Source organism: Meles meles, chromosome 1 (genome assembly GCF_922984935.1).
Source record: "Meles meles chromosome 1, mMelMel3.1 paternal haplotype, whole genome shotgun sequence".
NCBI classification, from domain to species: Eukaryota; Metazoa; Chordata; class Mammalia; order Carnivora; family Mustelidae; genus Meles; species Meles meles.
Window position 1 is genome coordinate 161345366 of NC_060066.1, and position 13151 is coordinate 161358516.

The following is a 13151-nucleotide window of genomic DNA, read 5'->3' on the forward strand; positions in this document are numbered from 1 at the left end:
GGATGGAACTAGAGGGTATCATGCTTAGTGAAATAAGTCAATCGGAGAAAGACAACTATCATATGATTTCCCTGATATGAGGACGTGGAGATGCAACATGGGGGTTAGGGGGATAGGAGAAGAATAAATGAAACAAGATGGGATTGGGAGGGAGACAAAACATAAATGACTCAATCTCACAAAACAAACTGAGGGTTGCTGGGGGGAGGTGGGGTTGGGAGAGGGGGAGGGGGTTATGGACATTGGGGAGGGTATGTGCTATGGTGAGTGCTGTGAAGTGTGTAAACCTCGTGATTCACAGACCTGTACCCCTGGGGATAAAAATACATTATATGTTTATTAAAAAAAAAAAAAGAAAGAAAGGATGATACCCAACTTTTGTAGCAACATGGATGGGACTGGAAGTGATTATACTGAGTGAAATAAGTCAAGCAGAGAGAGTCAAGTATCATATGATTTCACTTATTTGTGGAGCATAACAAATGGCATGGAGGACATTGGGAGATGGAGAGGAGAAGGAAGTTGAGGGAAATTGGAAGGGCAGGTGAACCATAAGAGACTATGGACTCTGAAAAACAACCTGAGCATTTTGAAGGGGCGGGGGTGGGAGGTTGGGGGAACCAGGTGGTGGATAATAGGGAGGGCACGTATTACATGGAGTACTGGGTGTTGTGCAAAAACAATGAATACCGTTTTGCTGAAAAACAAATTAATTAATTAAAAAAAAACTCCTCTGTTCTGTCTTGTCCCTCCTTCCCTCATCCCTCTTTTTTTTTTTTAATATTTTATTTATTTGACAGAAAGAAATCACAAGTAGGCAGAGAGGCAGGCAGAGAGAGAGGAGGAAGCAGGCTCCCCGTGGAGCAGAGAGCCCGATGTGGGGCTCGATCCCAGGACCCTGAGATCATGACCTGAGCCGAAGGCAGAGGCTTTAACCCACTGAGCCACCCAGGCGCCCCCCTCATCCCTCTTGAAGATAGGCCTGATTTTACTAATGAAGAACTGGATTGCACACCTCATAGTCCCTTCCTCTCTCCCATTTTCTCTTGGGAGTCAGAAGACCACAGAAATGATCTTTTCTGGTCTTCTCTAATAAGCTATAAGATTTAGAGGAGTTGGTCCCCAAATGGGGTTGTGCAGCTGTTTAATATTGGCTGTGATTGAGGGCAACGGCAGTAACTCTGTTTATTCTGGGAAGATCAGTATTAGAAGGTTTACTTTTGCCACATACCAAAGCCATGCTCTCCATTAACAAGCTTAATCAGTAATAAATATTATAAAGTATTTTAAATGTTTCATTATTTAAATGTATATTTTAAAATATTTGAACATAACTATTTTTATATTTCTGTTTTCACCTATTGGCTTTTTTATTTCTCTCAGTTGGTTTAGAATTCATGAGGAAAATCTGCAGAGATAAATATTGAGCCACCTCAGACTCTTACACACCATTATCTGTACTCAGATCCATTCATAACATGAAAGTGGTTTTCACTAGACTTCACTAAGTTTGCATTTCTTGAACCCTTTGAACTACGAACGCTTCTGATTTCCTTTTCTTAAGTGTCTCAATCAGATTTTCTACATCCCTGGTAAACATCCAAATTACCATTTCCACTTGTTCTTTAAGCTTTTTGTTGTGACTTCTGCCTTCACTTTTCCCGTGAAAATACTCTTCTAAAATGGTGTCCTTTCCAAGGTGAAGTCCTCTGAATCCTCTTTGTAGCAGTCATCCCTCTTGATAACTTGCAAATCTTACTTCCTTTGGCTACCTAGACCCTGCCTTCTGAGTGAGAGAGCCTACATCTTTTTCTCATATATGCTTAGTGACCTCTTTCCTTCTTCAGCCCTCCACTTGGGTTGCCCTCTCTACTCCTCTGACCCCACCACAGTGAGGGTCAGGCTGTTGGTGCTTACTGTTCTTTCAGCTCACTCAACTTCCTGGTCCAGTCACAACAATGGAAAAACATTCCACACATATAAATACTGAATATCTGCACTCTTCCTGGGAGCTGCATTTGTGTATCTGCCTGAGAACAGAACTATAGCATATTTATAACTGAATTGTATATTCTTCTTCTTGCCCATTTCTCCATTATTGTCAACAGCATGTTGCCTTTCTGATGTCCTTCGTTTGCCATTTTAACAACTTTTCTTCCATCACTTAAGAGCCAACCATAGAAGGTGGAGTATTTCTTTAACTATTATTTACTTATCTTTTTTTTTTAAGATTTTATTTATTTATTTGTCAGATCACAAGTAGGCAGAGAGGCAGGCAGAGAGAGAGGAAGGGAAGCAGGCTCCCTGCTGAGCAGAGAGCCAGATGCGCGCTCGATCCCACGACTCTGGGATCATGACCTGAGCCAGAGGCAGAGGCTTTAACCCACTGAGCCATCCAGGGCTCCCTTATCTTATCTTTTGTTCCTGTTTTGATAGCTATGGCAGGGTCTAAGCCTTAGCTCTATATTATCTGTTTGGTATATTACTTGTAGATTCTTATGTTAATTGTATTACACTGTGAAACCCAACAATATAGATCTACTAACTTTGAGGGAAACAACCTTGGAATTTGAACAAAGGTGGAAAGACAAGTACCCTAAATTCTTATATTTGACAAATAGAAATGCTTCACAAATTCGTATGTCATCTTCGATTAGGGGTCATGTTCGCTTTCTCTGCACTGTTCCAATTATAGTATTTGTTGCTGAGGCAAGCACTGCTCGGTTTCTTTATCTAATACCATCTACGTTTTTCTGTCCTGGGGGACTGACTTGATAGGATTTATGTGGAAGGAAGAGTTTAAAAATCACAATCATTTCACCTCTACAGCTGCACACTTCAGGTCCTATTAATCTATGCATCTATTCAGCAACTCCCCCAATTTCTCCAGCCCTGCAGTATCCCAGCCAGGATTATAACTTGCCCGCCACTATGATCTGTTAGACTCTAGAGTGGCATGTTTGCTGAGACACAGAACTCCAGGGAGGAAAAGAGAGTCCAGCCTCACTCTACCAAGTGATAAATGCATTTATGAATCAAAATACTATAGAATTTATGTATCTATATTTTTAAACTTATAGCCACCACCAGAGCAGGAGAAGCTCAGCAGACAACCAAGGAATCTCTCTAAGGCTGACAGGGACAACGTGGATAAGTGTGAGGAGTCTACATGGCATGGAGGTGGCAGTAACTACTCCAGTTCAACTCAGGTTTTTAACCCTCAGTGTATAGTTTCCAGTGCTGCCTCTTTCCTTTCAGCAGCTGGGAGATCACTATGAGCACCAGGCTAGGACAAGGACATGTCATAATGATGAAAACCTCAGGGCGTGGGTTTTAGAAAAAAAAAAAAAAAAAAAAAAAAAAAAAAAAAAAAAAAACAAAAACCTGGGTTCAAATCCCAGCTCTGCCCCTTGATAAAATGTGGGACTTGGAGCTTGTTACTAACCTCAGTGTACTTCGGTTTACTCATCTGACAACAGAATAACACCGTTGTGATCATGAGTAATAAGTGAGTGAGATGAGGAAGCATGGAGCAGGTGGTTTCACATGCAATAAAGGGCTTATTAAACACACAATAGTTACTTTGAATTAAAAGGTATTTATGATAAGACTTTTACACATTCTAAAGAATACAAATGAAACCTTTAAACCTGTTATATTTCAACAAGCAAAATTTCTTTTATATTATTTGTATATGAAATCAAATCCTTCTATTAAATTCAGGTGTTTGCGTAGTTCCCTTATATAAGATGGAATGTAAATAAATTAGAGAGTTTGTTTCGAGGTATTCTAACCTCATGCTCAATAAAATTTCAAATGTGAAAATAAGAAAATGGAAAATATAGGTAAGTAGCAAGTAGGGCATCTCTGAGTATTTTCCAGTTAGAGAAAACCACATGCATGTCCTTGGTTTGTGGCTAATTCTTTTATCTTTTATATTGAGACCACAGTCAAAATGGAAATATATTCTTAAACCGATATTAACCATAGTTATTAGGTAATTTAATTCTGCTTTTAAAGTCTAACTTCATATTAGCACCTAGATCACCAACACTGTTTTAGATGAAGAACTAGTAATAATGAATGAATGACTATAACTTTAGGGCTATTTTTACATGAAACTGTATATTGCAAACTTTTCAAATTTCTTATTTCTATTTCTGGTTTTGGTGTGCTTATTAACACATAACGGATTATTTGTTGAAGGGAGTCAGCATGATTTATATGTTGCTGAAGTTTCCCATGCACCTTGCCCTAGCTGTTTTTAATAGATTTTCAGTAAACACTGCCAATCTATGGTAATAATGGTGAATGGTGTTTTCTATTTATTTAGCCACTCATTCAACAAATATTTATTTAACATTCACTATGGTCTGAGTACTACTTAAGACACTGGGAGTACAACAATGGACAAAACAGATAATGTCCCTCCCTTTCTTTCTTTCTGAGCCTATAGCACTCTCACAAACATGGAGAACGTTCCTAAAACCCATCGGACTTTCTGCAAGAAGTATGGCAAGCACCAACCCCACAAAAGTGACATAGTACAAGAAAGGCAAAGATTCTCTTTAGGCCCGGGAAAGCAGCCTTATGAAAGGAAGCAGAGTGGTTATGGTGGGCAGACTAGGCCGATTTTCCGGAAAAAGGCTAAAACGACAAAGAGGATTGTGCTGAGGCTTGAATGTGTTGAGCCCAACTGCAGATCTAAGAGAATGCTGGTTGTTAAGAGATGCAAGCAAGCATTTTGTATTGACAGGAGATAAGAGAAAGGGTCAAGTGATACAGTTCTCAACTTCATCTTTTGTTTTATCATGAAGACAATAAAATCTTGAGGTTATGTTTACTTCATTTGTTTGCAGCTGGTCTTTTAAGAGGAAAATAAACTAGTGCCACCAATGAAATTCCTCTTGTGGGACAGTTTGTGCTTGAAAACAAACAAAATATAACAGGTAAAGCCCCAGCCTTCATGGAGCACACATTCTGGTGGAAACAAATAAATGCACAAAATGCCATGTGGTGATAATGTTTAGAAGAAAAATAAAGTGAAAAGAGGTTAAGAAGTGCTTGAAGCAGGAGTGGGGATTTTTGATTTTTTCCTTTTTCTTTCTTTTCTTTTTTTTTTTTGGAAGGTGAAGATGAGGAAGGCCTGTCTAAGGAGGTGACTTTCCTCCTCTCTGGAGAAAGAGCATTCTAGAGATACTCAACGACTCAGAATCTTGCTTGTCCTGTTCAAGGAACAGCAAGGACATCAGTGATGTTTGGTGTAGGCAAGACTGATAGAAAGCGATTAAACATGAGATCAGAGAGTCTGGAGGAGGGAAATTTCAAAGTTATTATAAGGTCACACAGCCATTGAAGGATTCTGGCTTTGATCTGTGAGTGAAATGGGAGGTTTTGAGCAGAGGAGTGACGTGATCTGAGGTGCATGTGAAAAGAATTACTGCAGCTACTTATATATAATAATTGTAGGAGGGCAAAAGTGGAGGGCTAGGGCACATTTAGGAAGTTCTTCTACTAACTCAGATGAGAGATGATATGGTTTGGCTCAGGGTTGCAAAATAGGTAGTAAGAAGAGGTCAAATATAATAGGTTTTGCTGATCAATTTTGTTAAGGGCATGGTGGGAGGAATCTAGGAGGACTCCAGTGATTTTGACCTAAATAATATGAAGATGGAGTTGCCATTTACTGAGAAGGGGAATGCAGTGTGAGTAAAGGAAACAGGGTATTTAGTACTGAACAGGTTGGCTTAGAGATGGCTTTTGGATGTCTAAGAGAGCGTGCTGAATAAGATGTTAGATATATGGTAGCTGTGGACAGAGGAGATGTCGAAACTTGAGGTAGATAAATTGCGAAGTGTTACACTTTGAATTTGCATTATGTCTTTTAGGTAATGAGTATAGATAGAAATAAAAAGAGATCCTAGGAATAAAGCTATGGGGACCTATTACTTTACTAGAAATGAAGAGGCAACAGCCAAAGAGTCTAAGAAAAAGTGTCCAGGAAGTTTGGAGGAGAATCAAAAGGCAGTAGTGTCCTCCACGCCAAAAGAAGGAAGTGAAAATCTTAATTAAATGCTCCTGATAAGAAAGATAAGGACTGAGAGAAACCATTGGATTTGCTAATGGGGAAGTTGTCAGTGACACTGATAAGACCTGTCTCAGTCCACCGTAAAAATTTGACTAAACTAGGTTAAAGATGAGAGAGGAAGTAGAGACAGAAAATACAGACAACTCCTTGAGTTTTACCACAAAGAGGAGCAGAGAGGGTAGTGGAGAGAGGAAGGAGCAAGAAATTTTGCATTTTTCAAGAAGAAAGATGCTGCAGCTTGTTTGAAAGCTGGTGGGAATGATCCAGTAAAGATAGAAAAGGTGACCAGGCAGAAAAAAAGAGAGATAAATAGTTGGAGCAATGTCCTCCAAGAACAGGAGGAGTAAGATCTAGCACATGAAGTGGAGAGTTGGCCTCAGGGCAACTGTAGTTCATCCACAGTAGTAGAAAGGAAGACCCAAGTATTTGGGTCAGATGTTAATGCATCAGTATGTGGAGGAGGCTTATGGTATTTCTCATTGCTCCCATTTTCTCAGTGAAATTAGAAAGCAGGTCATTAATAGAGAATGAGGAGGGAGAAAAGACACTGAAGACCAGAAATGAGAGGAAAAAGTAGTGAAATAATTATTGACTTAGTGGGTGAATGACTTGGCCAGTGATAGGTAGCAGGATAGTGGGTGGCTATCTGGACCCATTGAGATAAATGGTCATTAATATAAAGTCCCATTAGTCAGTAAGTTTGTGTTTGTCCCCAGTCAGAATTAGCTTTCCTAGTATGGGTGCAGAATCAGTGAGGAAATGGATTTAAAAACATGAACTGCTTATTAGGTCCTAGAAGAATTACTGAAATATAAGATCACAGTCTTCAGAATATTTAGAATCATGCCTAGGAACTCTTTCTGGTTATTAGGAATATGAATATGGAGGAGAAGTAGAAATGGCCAAAACAAGCAGAACTTATGAACTGACAGAATAGGCAATTGACCTGGAGGGTCTAAAATGATATTTTATCTAAAAATAATTGCCCTACTGATCTCTCACAGTGCCTGAAAATTCCATCGATGGTGTTATTCTAAGTTTATGACCTTGTCATGCACAGAGATGGTGCCTATCTACCAAAAAAAAAAAAAAAAAAAATCTCTAGAATTTAACATGGTAATGAGAAGTCACAAAATGCTAAATAAATATTTGCTAAATTAGCTTGAATGGAATAGAATGAAGGGCCATTGGGCATTCATTTTTATTCAACAAGTATTTATTGAGTAGAAGACACTGCAAAAGACGTTGCAAGAATTTCCAATATAAAGAACATATTTACATGAAGCTGTTGAGGGTAAGAGACAATGGTAGGTAGATGTTGATTAGCAGAGTTTCTTCTTCTTCTTTGATTTCTCCTATTACCACTTATTGATATATAGCAAAATATAGAGGGGTAGAAGAGGGTGTGTGAATTGCTGTGCAGTTCTGCTGGTGGGGTTACCACAAAGATACTAGGGAGAAAGAAAGGTTTTGTAGCAACACAGATATAATTCCTTTCTTTCACAACTTAACCCAACACCAGTAGGGAAGCCCTGATGGATCCATAGGCTGCAGTGGAGGGAATACCACCTTTCTGCCACTAGTGGAACAAGGTGGGTGGACTGAGGTAAAATACCTCTTCTGTATGTGTGATTTTACTGGAAAATAGAACCACATGGGTTGGAAGTGAAACCTTGCAAATGCTGATCTCTATACCTGTCTGCCAAAGTGGAAAACACCCTGAGAAACAAGGATCTAGAATAACCTTTTTAAACTATCTCAACCACAAACATTTTTCTGGGGGGAAAGACCTTTTTGATGGTTATAAAAATTAACTTTATTTTCTCTAATTTTTTTCAACTCATTGGTGTGTTTTTAATTAACTATAAGATGAACAGATATTTATTCCCTTTTCCAACTTGTCTTAGAGGAGCTCTTTCTTTGAATTTGCTACAGGAGAATGTTCATTTTAATGCTAATCCTTCACATCTTTTTTTTTTTAAAATACTTTATTTTTTATTTATTTGTCAGAGAGAAGGAGAGAGAGAGAGAGAGCACACAGGCAGGCAGAGGTGGAGAGAGAAGCAGGCTCCCTGCCGAGCAAGGAGACCATGCGGGACTCGATCCCAGGACCCCGGGATCATGACCCGAGCTGAAGGCAGCGGCTTAACCCACTGAGCCACCCAGGCGTCCCTCCTTCACATCTTTTACATCCTTTTAAAAATATGATAAAATTACATTAATCTGGACTTAATTCAGAATTTGGGTTAAGTTTGTCTGAGTTTGACTATAATTTACTGTTATATTTCAGAAATACTGTGAAAAAAGTTTTTCTAATATGTAAGACTTTGTATTAATTACTATTTAACTAGACTGTGAAGGGAGAATGCGGGAAACGTCTATTTCTACTTATTGGAATAATCACTCAATAAATATTAATTGAGCAGTTACAATGCAGCAGGTCCCAGTTGAGGCTCAAGTGATAACAGAAGTGAACAAAAATTCTTGCCCATATTGAGTTTATATTTCTAGTTTGAATGAATTTTCTAGTCTGAATGAAGTTTTTCTTTGACATAAGTACAACAGCTAAAAAATTAGTCTTACTTGTATTTTTTATTATTTTTTCCAGGAAATTCTTACTTTTAGAGCACATTAAACATCTCTTTCTATATATTCATCTGCTTAAAATAACTATTACTTGGAAATAATGTAAGTAAAATTATTGTTCATAATATCTTATAAATGATTATTTTTAATGGCCTTATGTCAATCTCCTCACCCAGATCAGTCAGTTTTGATATAAGAACAAATCAAACAAGCCTAGGATGTCAGCCTTGAGTGTTGCCATAATACTCTGCCTTTTTGTTTTTGTTTTTAAGCATTTACTATTTGCAATTCATTTTTTATAGTTTGTGTTCTTATAAACTTTGGAACCCAGTATGGTATTATCCTCATTTCATAGGAAGCTATGGCTTGGCAAAGCTAAATAACTTTTCCAAGATCACACAGCTAGAAATTATGGCAGATACTATTAGATGATAGTAGGAGATTCTATCAACAATACTCTTCTCCTAGATTCCCATCCAGATAGAGTAGACATGTAACCCAGTCTGGCCAATGGGATGCCATGGAAGTCTGTGGGTAGGGGGGATGTTATTTTTCCTTCACCACTTTTCCTGCCTGGAACTTGGATGAGAAGCCTAGAGGCGCAGCTTCTAAGGATTAAGGTCAACAGAGTAAAGCTTGTAGAGGAGAAAGGTGGAAAAAGCCTTTGGAATATCATGCCAGTTTTGTAATTCCTACCACTATGGCTTGATATAAGTAAAACCCGATCTGTTTAAGTCATTGCATTTGAGTTTTTTGCTATTTGCATCATAAAAGACCACTAACTGATAAATTTCAGAACTGGAAATCAAAAGTAAAACTTGAAACTCTCTGTTCTTTCCAATGGATAGTTCTGAAAGCATGCTCTTTTAATAAATGTATTCTTAACACTTTCAAGGTGACCTTTTGAGTACTGAGAACAATCTCAATACTCGTAACTGCTACAGGTATTTCTCACTTTATAAGCTCAAAAAACCCATGGGTGAATAACTTAAACATATGAAACTGAATGCAATTAATGGATTTTAAGAGAAACTATAATAAATAGTCAAAATATTTGGAGAATTTTTTTAATGATACAAAATAGGGAATTAGGTGGTGGTTGGCACGTTTTTGTTCAACAAATATATCTTCTCAAATTGTGTTATGCCTGTTCCAAATTTATAATGCAATTTCATTGTCTGGAACCTGAGTTGGCAAGTAAGTGGGACCTGAAAGAATTGACTCATATCCACTGGGTTGGCAATAACCAATAAAATAAAAATAAGGGTTGGCAAGAATGTGGAGAAGTTGGAATCTTCGTATACTTCTGGTGGGAATGTAGGTATTTTAAAAGACAGTATGGCAGTTCCTCAAAACATTAAACAGAATTAACATATGACCCAGCAGTTCTATTCCTAAGCACATGCCCAAGAGAAGTGAAAACCTGTGTCTACCGAAAATCTTGTACACGAATATCTCAGAAGCATTACTTATAATAGCCAAAAAGTGGACACAACCCATATGTCCATCAGCTAGTGAATGGATAAAGTAAATGTGATATATTCATACATTATTTGGCCATAGAAAGGAATGAACTTCTTATACCTGCTAGACCACGGATGAACCTTGAAATCCTTGTGCTGAATGAAAGAGCCACTAACAAAAGACCACACATTGTATGAAGTGTCCAGAGTAGGCAAATACCCAGTGGATGCCTCAGGATGGGAAAGTTGAGGGAAATTGAGTGATTACTAATGGGTAGTGTTTACTTTTGGCGTAAGAAAATGTTCTAAAATTGTGGTGATGGCTGCATAACTCTGTGACTAGTCATTGAATGCTATACTTAAAATAAGGTGAAGCATATGGATGTGAATTATACTCTATGAAGCTGTTTATTAAAAAAGAAAGAAAGAAACTAATCAATGAAGATCAGTGGACCCATGAGGTAGTAAAAGTTCCAGGAGATAGCAAAAATCCTCAAGGTGCCTGCTTTCTCTTTAAATCAGGCACTATCTAGTTTTTCTGTGAGTTTCCATTGTGGGGGGTGCTTCCATACTGCCTTCATTTTGAAATTTATAAAGTTGACTTTATAAGGAGACTCTTGCGTTTTCTTGTCCTTGTGTCCTCTTTGCATGTCAAAAGGACTACTTTACCCTGGAGGCAAAGGGTAGAGGTTAAGTCTCAGATGTGTGTTAGAACCCAGCTCTCTTGCCATCTTGGCCAAATGACTTTGTAGTGGTTATATGAGCACTGTAAAGTGGGGACAGTAATGATAGTTACTTTACAAGGTGGAGTTGAGGATTGAAGATGTAGTGCACCTGACAACACAACCTATGCCTAATATCCATGTTTCCGTCATTTCTTTGATAGCCAGCCTTGCCTCTGTGTAATCCCTTCTTAAAATGAAAGTTGTGAGCATCTTGCCTGTGGCATGTAGCTGGTGACTGCAGGCTTTGCCTAGTTTTTACACAGAATTTCTTGAACAAAAAGGTTTTACCTTTTGTGTTTCACTTAATTAAAATTATTCTGAGTATGTCACAGGTGGAGAGAGAGCGCAATATTGGAAGATTTTTCTCTTCTATTGTGATGAGACCTGGTTATCATCTTTCAAACATGCCCTGTGGTCTGGTTCCCACACCATATAAGCAGAAAATAACTGAATTGGAAAGAAGGCAGTCAGGTGAGCCCAAGTTCAAATCCTGCCTCTCCCTCTCTAGCTGTGTGGCACTGGATGTATTGTCTAACGCCACTGAGCCTCAGTCACTTTATCTACAAAAATCAGAAAAATAATTATATGTACTGCATAAGGTTGTGTAAGGGATTAAATGAAGTAGCACATATAAAGCTTGTGGCTGAATGCTTGGCAAATAGTAAGGGTTCCATAAATGCTTTTTAAAAAATAAGTAGTTTGGGAAATTTTTTGAGAGTTACAAACAGAAAAAAGTATATCTCAAATACACCTTTGAAAGCATTCTTAAAAAAAAACAAAACTAAACAAAATGAGAAACATGGATGGGTAACCAACTTAACCTTTTTTTTTTTTCAATTAATGGTTTTATTTCCAACTTTAACAGAGGATTCCAAAACAGACTAATATACGTGAATATTAAATGTAACAAAGAAAGAATTCAGCTATGTACATTGGAGGGAAGGGGATTTTTCTTATCAACCTTTTCCTATTTTGCCATTTCTGAATGAGCATACATGTTTCCCAATTTAATTTAGCACACAGTAGTACAACTTTTATGGTCTATTTGTAAGCATAAAACTTAAGAGATTTTGGCTGCTTGGTCATCTTGGCTCTTGAGGTCTGGTTATTGTAAGAATGTAACAAAAGAGTATTTCCTCAAAGTGCTCTGGACTCCAAATAGAAAATGATCACTTTTACTCAGTTATTACTTTCAGTTTTAAAACTGAAAGTCTTGTGTCTGGGAACTTCCTTAGTCTCAGAAAAACCAGAAAAGATGGTCAGCCTATACAGACATCTCTCTGCTCAGCAGGGACCCTCAGCAGGGACCTGCTTCCCCCCTCTCTCTGCCTGCCTCTCTGCCTACTTGTGATCTCTCTCTCTCTCTCTGTCAAATAAATATATAATAATCTTTTTTTAAAAAGTTAAAAAAAGATTTGGAGATCATTATTAATAACTAATGGCTTCCATGAAATAATGCTAATGGTGGACCTGGCCCTGTCCTACATGCTTTAAAAGCTAAATTCCACTGAAATGATTAGAGAAAAAAAAAAACAAAAAAAACCCTGTGCATTAGGTTCTATTGTTATGCCCATTTTAAAGGTAAAAGAAAGACAATTTTGGAGAGGTTGACCAAGTTGCCTAAACCCTAGAAAGAGGATAGAGCTGAGACGAAAGCAAAGGTCCTTTTAAAACTATTCTGTGCTGTATTGCCATTAAGTCCCTGCCCCCACTTGCATACCAATGAATTAAAGGATAGAAAGTTTATAGAACACATTGTCCCAGAGAGTGAAAATATGAATGGCCCAAAAAGGGTGTGGGTAGCTTCACTGATGATAATTAGGGAATTGGGGGTTATCAGTATACATTTACTGTTTAAGGCTCATTTTTTTGGATCCCTGCTGGAGGCAGAACACTGGCTGGACTGGAGTGGAATTGCTCATGTTAAACTGTTGCAGGAACCTACCTCTTCACATACACCACATACTTTGTATCTATGTAGGTGGGCTTCCCGGAATTCCAGGTACAAGTCATGTTGCCTGAATATTCATAAATGACACAGGTTACCTTGTCAGGAACATCTGGTGGATCTGCAACAAAATGTATCACTTAGAAGCCACCCTAGAAACATGAAAGTTCTTTATCAAGTAGTTAGTTGATAAACTTCCCATTTTATTTAGGAAACCAGCCCAATCAGCACTCAGTACCTCCCTCATTCCATCCCTACCATCTTACCTAACAATCTACTTTGCCATCAAGCATTGCTATTCTTTGTAATACTTTACTGTATTCTCTACTCCTCTGGGGGTA

The 13151-nt window shown here is 38.1% G+C and overlaps 2 protein-coding genes across 2 annotated transcripts in view; one reads left to right on the forward strand and one right to left on the reverse strand.

The window, feature by feature from the left end:
- The window catches only part of IL23R (interleukin 23 receptor), a 60162-nt gene that overhangs the window by 36899 nt on the left and 10112 nt on the right, over positions 1-13151 (reverse strand). Inside the window, exon 4 of the mRNA XM_046019315.1 lies at positions 12808-12931. Within this exon, the coding sequence (XP_045875271.1) occupies positions 12808-12931 (124 nt within the window). The remainder of the gene's footprint in view (positions 1-12807; positions 12932-13151) is intronic.
- On the forward strand, positions 4470-4763 carry LOC123950853 (60S ribosomal protein L36a-like). Its single transcript, XM_046019325.1, has one exon. The coding sequence runs from the start codon at positions 4470-4472 to the stop codon at positions 4761-4763; it is 294 nt and encodes a 97-aa protein (XP_045875281.1).

Coding starts and splice junctions, on each gene's coding strand:
- LOC123950853 (XM_046019325.1), top strand. CDS start 4,470: ATGGAGAACGTTCCTAAAACCCATCGGACTTTCTGCAAGAAGTATGGC.